The following is a 6,152-nucleotide window of genomic DNA, read 5'->3' on the forward strand; positions in this document are numbered from 1 at the left end:
CCTACAATCCCTATTAAGATGGGAGAGGAGTTTTTGTTAATAAGAGTTTTTTGTTTTTGTTCATAAACTTCCTATAATCTGTCCTTTCCTCCTGTTTCTACTGCAGTGCAACAACGAAATTTCCCCTTGTGTGGACATTAAAGGATTATCTTATTTTATCTAATCTTATAATAAACACGAAAAACAAATTCAGTTTGATTACAGCCTTAAACATTGGGTGTGTGCCATCTGCTGGTAATAAAAGGGAGTGTGAGGCAGTTTAAACGAGGCTAAAACAGTAGATGCATCTGAGTTGTTTTAAGCTCCTCTGTGAAGGCAACACAAGCTCAGAAAAGAACAACACCCGAAACCCAGAAAAGCTGTGTGTACTGTAAAAACATGGACAATTGTCTTTATTACAAAGGTGGGAAAAAATGCAAAACGTCCAAAAACACATCTGGAGTTGTGTTTATCTTGAGTCACGCTCCATTTTACAAGGCCCTTTCCTCCGAGCCTCAGAAAATACTCAGATTCAAATTTCCCAGGATTGTCACGTCAAAGACAGAGATCGCTCTTGCTCTTGTTGTTTCTGAGTGCATAAATACTCAGCAGACTCGTTCTGAGCATTTCTGCCCTCACATTGGTCAGCTGCGATGTAGCTAGCTAGCTTTTTCACATCAAATCCTGATGAGAAAACACCCGAAGGGTAGAACGTTTGGATGTCAAAAGTATCGAAAATAAGATACTATTCAATTCAAAAACGTAGGAATACTATACTCAAGTGTCGCTACTGAATAAAAATACATACACAAATCAAATTGTGACCTTTTCCTGGACAGTTTTGGAATGAGCTTCATCAGCACAAGTATAAAACCACATGGTAAAGAAAGCATTCTGTCTATTAAAGATATATCATTGTGGCATTGAAATTGGTGTCGAACACTGAGACTATTATTTAGTATCATAATTCAGTTTAAAATGTTAGTATCGTGAGAAGTCTAGAAGAAAGTACTTTCAACTCATCCATTATTTCAAGATTTAAAACGTGAGATTCCAAAGCGAAGGTACTCGAGTGTGAAGGCCAAGACCAATACAAATCATTTATGACATGTGTTCTTGAAGTTCTTATCCGTTCTCAGCCATTTCCACAATCGTACTCCGTCCCATTTCCACCGCAGCTCAACCTCAACATCTCCATCTCTTCTTCTCCACCACTGTCTTACCTCTTTTCATCTCTCCTCCTTTCATCATATCACTTAGGTCCAAGCAAATACAACTATTAAATTACCTATTCATCACATCTCATATTTGTTTCTGTATTCAAGCCTGGGCTTACAATTTTATCCAGATCTAGTACCTGTTTTTTATTTAAGCTTCGTACACAGCATTATTGGAGGTATTTCTAGCTTCTTATTAGGATGACCTTGCTGGCTGATGCAACAGAATATGTTATGAATGTCTAACCAGCTTATAAACTATGGCTTTTTGTTCGTAAAAGTAGGTGTTTGCTGTTTTTGTTCTGCACAAAAGAGAAAATCATTGTTCTTTGGTTGACACACAGAATACAGTGCAAACAATGGAGACACATTAGTCATATGGATGGACTCAGAAACAAGGTAAGAAGAGAAAAGGTTTGGGTAGATGATACTAAATACTACTAAAGTGTACTGTGTAAAGGTGCACTATATATCTTTTCTGGGGAGAGATGGAGATGTCATTTTGGAATGTTCCATAGTATGGCATTTAACTCATGCAACTTTTAAATTACAGTTGTATCTATTGTTAAAATGCCTTAAAAAACATGCATGCTTATTGTAAGCATCATTGCCTCTCCACAGATCTGCACTGTAACTTAGCCTCGTGGCGACACCTAGTTGTCTCCACTGAGTTAAAGGGGCTGAACCCGATAATCTGTAATCTGTTTTGCTCTAGCACAGACATTGTAAAAGCATCTATTTGGGCCAAAATGAGACCACAGTGCTTCTTCGAGTCTAATTATAGAACGTTGTATTCTCCGCGGCGTTAGCATGCTAAAGTTTGTTAGCTTTACTGTAACAGCAAAACTGGCTCTGACCTCTTACAGATGTGAAAAGCTCTTATAAACTCATCGCAGTGACAGATTGTGACGCTCAGAGGGCATTAGACAGTGAGTGATACATGTGGGGTAGTTCTGTTTTTCACATTTTAAAACTGTCAAAATCAGGCACAGCGCCTTTAATGCTACACTATGGAACATTCCAGGGAAGCAATAACACATCCACAGAGACAAGCTGGTGCCGTACTAACAGAAAAATTATGCTGTCACCTTTAAGATGAAGTGATGTGTGAAGTTAAGTAAAACATTTTCTCTTTAAAATTAGCCCTTTCCCATACATTTCTGACCATGTCAGTTTAAGTTTAGGGCCAAATATGTTGACTCTGAAGGTAACCCGCTGATTAGCATTAGCACTTTTTGGCACTATTTTGCAGCTTAATAACCTCTAGATCTAGAAACTAGATTTGCTTTCCTTCCAAATGGAGTATGATACAAGTTGAACTAAATATTTTTATCTTTTTCTTATGGACCACCTATTTTTACCCATCCTTGCCTCGTGTCTTTTAACCGTCATTAAAATAGATAGATCTGATTATCTTATTTTACGGCAGTATTTATGCATTAATTAACCACTTTTACATCAAGGAGGTGGGAATTATAAGAATGACAGATCATTGGACTTTAGCACTACCTGAGCCACACCCTTCTCTGACTCCATTTGACAAGATCCATATCAACACATACGCTCTCGCTGTTAAAGGTCATTTACAATTTACACCAGTTATTCTCTGGTTTAACTTCTGCAGCTAAGACCAGGAATCCACACAACCGTATTTTGGGGGTTTTCTCCTGTCAGCCAAGGTAAGACGGTGCTTCTGGCAACACATTTTGCAGAATTTTGCAGAATATCGTACGTAAACGTTGTTTCTTATCATTCGAAAGCCTACTTTTAGAAATTGAAATTTGTTTTGTGTGGAAATTGAGATTAAGACTCACAACTATTATTCCTGTACATCTTGTGTAAACTTTATCAAGATTTGGTTTGGTGCATTTAGAGTTTTGAGCAATCAACCTTGATTTCACTTTTGCTGTATGAAAGGTCAAAACTGTAAACAAATATCAATACTTTGAAAAACACAGAGAACCCTAGAATTCTGGATTAAAATCATTCCCTTTTGTTTGCAAATATAATCGTATATTGTCAGTTTACTTTCACTCGGACTCTGGAGTCATATAGTCAGTTCATTTAGTAAATCATTCACAAAGCAAAGTACAATCTTGACAATAAAGCATTGGGTGACTTTTATGGATGGGCAAGCAGACCTGGGCTGTTCATCAATATTTTGAGAATAAAAGAAAAGTTTTGGGGAAAAAATACTATTATGAAAGAGTGGGCTTCAAACCTGGGTCTCCACATGAAGGGCTAACACCATAACACCAATCCTACAGCACTAAACTCATGTACCCTAGAAGAGTGCTGAATGAATGGATAAGGTGACTTCATTGACACAATTTACAACTCAAATTAGAACAGATGAACAGAGCCTTAGCTACAAACAAAGACTTGTCTCAAAAAGACAGATTTTAAGTCAGTTTTTTAAAACTTGGCACTGTTCATGCTTCACTTCTCCTCGCACATGGCCAAAGGGCCACAGGGCCACAGGGCCAAACCTACAAACGTCCTTGTTTCCCACTCAAGTGTATTCAGGTGGTTTGAGCACGGATCCATGGGTTTGAGGCCGTGTGGTCCTGTGTGGTCCTCCGAGCATGTGCAGAGCTCTAACAGAAGCTGCTGTTCGCTCTGGTTCTAAAAGCTCATCTTAAAGAGCGGAGCATGAACGAGCCTCTGAATACGGCCACAGACAAAGCAGCTGTGAGAGAAGAAGAACCAAGGCCACTAAAGGACACCGTGACTTCAGCCAAGCTTCAGCAGCTGAAGTGAGAGGAAAACAGGCCTATTTGGATATATTTTTGAACAATTTATATATAGTTGTGACACACGGTAATTTTAGATTTTATTGGCCAATCACTGATTGCCTTGATTGCCCTGACAGCACGCCACCTGCAATAAAATTGAATGACCTTTTTGCTCCATTTTGCAGGATGGCTTCCGGATCCAATAAAGACTTGTGCTGCTCCATCTGCCATGACATCTACAAAGACCCTGTTGTTCTGAGCTGCAAACACAACTTCTGCCGTGTCTGTGTGGATGAGGAATGGAAAATTACAAAGAAAAGGACGTGTCCATTGTGTTTGAAGAGACACTCTAAAGAACTATCTCCAGACATGTCCTTGAGGAATGCTTGTGAGGTTCACCTTCGGCAGAGCACACAGCTGGAGTCAGTTTGCCGGCTTCACAACGAGGATCTCAAACTCTTCTGCAGAGACCATAAGCAACTGATTTGTTTGATCTGTAGATATTCTGAACAACATGTGGGGCATACAATCCGACCCATCAACGAAGAAGCTCCAATCATCTTGGAAAAAGTTAAAAAGAAACTAAAACCGCTGAAAGACAAGGTTCAAGAGTTAAGAAAAAGCAAAGATCATTTTTCAGAAACTATGACTCATGTCAAAAATCAGACTCGTTTAACTGAGTCTAGAATTCTTGAGGATTTTCAGGAGCTCCACCAATTTCTAGAAAAGGAACAGCAGAATCGACTTAAAGCTCTGAGGGAGGAAGAGGAGCAGAAGATTAAGAGCCTGGAGGACATGATGGCGAAGGTGAGCAGCGAGATAGAAGCTCTCGCTGAGACCATCGCAGCCGCAGAGAAGCAGCTAGATGCTTCGCACGTCTCAATCCTGATGAAATACAAGGCTACAGTGAAGAGAGTGAAGCAATCCTCCCAGGTGAAGGCGCCAGAGTTAAGCTCAGGAGCACTGATAGACCAGGCCAAACATCTGGGCAACCTGGACTTCAACATTTGGAACAACATGAAGAACCTAGTCCAGTTCTACCCTGTCGTTCTAGATCCTAATACAGCCCACCCAAGTCTAACGTTGTCTGAGGATTTGACCAGCGTGAGATGTTGAGAAGAACAAAACATCCCAGAAATTCCGGAACAATTTTATTCTTATGCCCGTGTTTTGGGATCAGAAGGGTTTAGTTCCGGATGTCACAGTTGGGAGGTGGAGGTGTCGGGTAAAGAATATTGGTCAGTCGGTGTGGTCAGTGACTCTTTTCAAAGGAAAGGAAGAATGGGTACTGGGAATTGGGAAATCTATTTTATAAATGGTAAATACAAAGTTGTCTCAAGGCCGGAAACGTTTAAACTCCTGGATGTGAAGAATCTGAGCAGAGTGAGACTGCACTTGGACGCTGACAAAGGAACGCTCTCGTTTTCTGACGTGGACACCAACACTTGCTTGTACACGTTCACACAGTGTTTCGCCGAGAGGCTGTTCCCGAGCTTTCTGACTTATAACACGATACCGCTTAAGGTTTTGCCCTCGAAACGATATTTAACCATTTCATCCAGTTCTTTTTAACCAACAAATGAGTTTTAGGGATCATCCCAAAATGGGTTGAAGCTGAAAAGACGTAATTTTTTTCGCCTCTCTCTGGACCCCCTCCCCCCCTCAAAAGACTTTGTCTGGCTTCACATAAAATGTTACGCGTTGATAAAACGATAGTAGCTTGATAGACCTGTTCATCTCTAGTCCCTGAACATCCTTTGGTAAGTTTATATTTAGAAGTTATGAACTCTCCAAATAATGTCACCTGTCACTCATGTTTGTTTACTCAATCCACATGGCCGCCTTCTAATGTTGGCTCGTTGCTGAGAGAGTTCTTTAGCATTTCAAAGCAATTACTGCCACAACGATGTATTGAAGCTACAAAGTCTTTTCAGCTTCAACCCATTTTGAGATGATCCCTTACTAGAAAGACACATGAAGGTTAAAGTTATATATGTGTTCATGCTTCTTTTTTAAGCTTTGTTTCGACATCTCTCTGGGTTTTTTTTGTGCTTTTTTTTTCCCCTCTCATTTTAATTCGATTTCGTGCTCATGAATCAAGTGGTTTGAACTCAAAAGTATGAATAGCTGGATGGAACTGTTTTGTGATCATTCATTTGAGCCGTAAAGTCATGGTTATTTTTTAATTTTTATTTTGAGAAGATGTTACGCAACATTGCAC

The 6,152-nt window shown here is 39.8% G+C and overlaps 1 protein-coding gene across 1 annotated transcript; it reads left to right on the forward strand.

Annotated features, from left to right (window-relative positions):
• The first annotated feature begins 4,165 nt into the window (after positions 1-4,165).
• LOC140346611 (E3 ubiquitin-protein ligase TRIM35-like) lies at positions 4,166-5,509 on the forward strand. The gene has a single exon (XM_072432757.1). The coding sequence runs from the start codon at positions 4,301-4,303 to the stop codon at positions 5,045-5,047; it is 747 nt and encodes a 248-aa protein (XP_072288858.1). The 5' UTR covers positions 4,166-4,300; the 3' UTR covers positions 5,048-5,509.
• The last annotated feature ends 643 nt before the right edge of the window (positions 5,510-6,152 follow it).

Source organism: Eucyclogobius newberryi, unplaced genomic scaffold (assembly GCF_026437365.1).
Source record: "Eucyclogobius newberryi isolate DKJ021-1_F unplaced genomic scaffold, fEucNew1.0.hap1 SCAF_11, whole genome shotgun sequence".
Taxonomy (NCBI): Eukaryota; Metazoa; Chordata; class Actinopteri; order Gobiiformes; family Gobiidae; genus Eucyclogobius; species Eucyclogobius newberryi.

Excerpts from the sequence above, each read along its gene's own strand:
- LOC140346611 (XM_072432757.1), top strand. The coding sequence starts at position 4,301 with ATGTCCTTGAGGAATGCTTGTGAGGTTCACCTTCGGCAGAGCACACAG.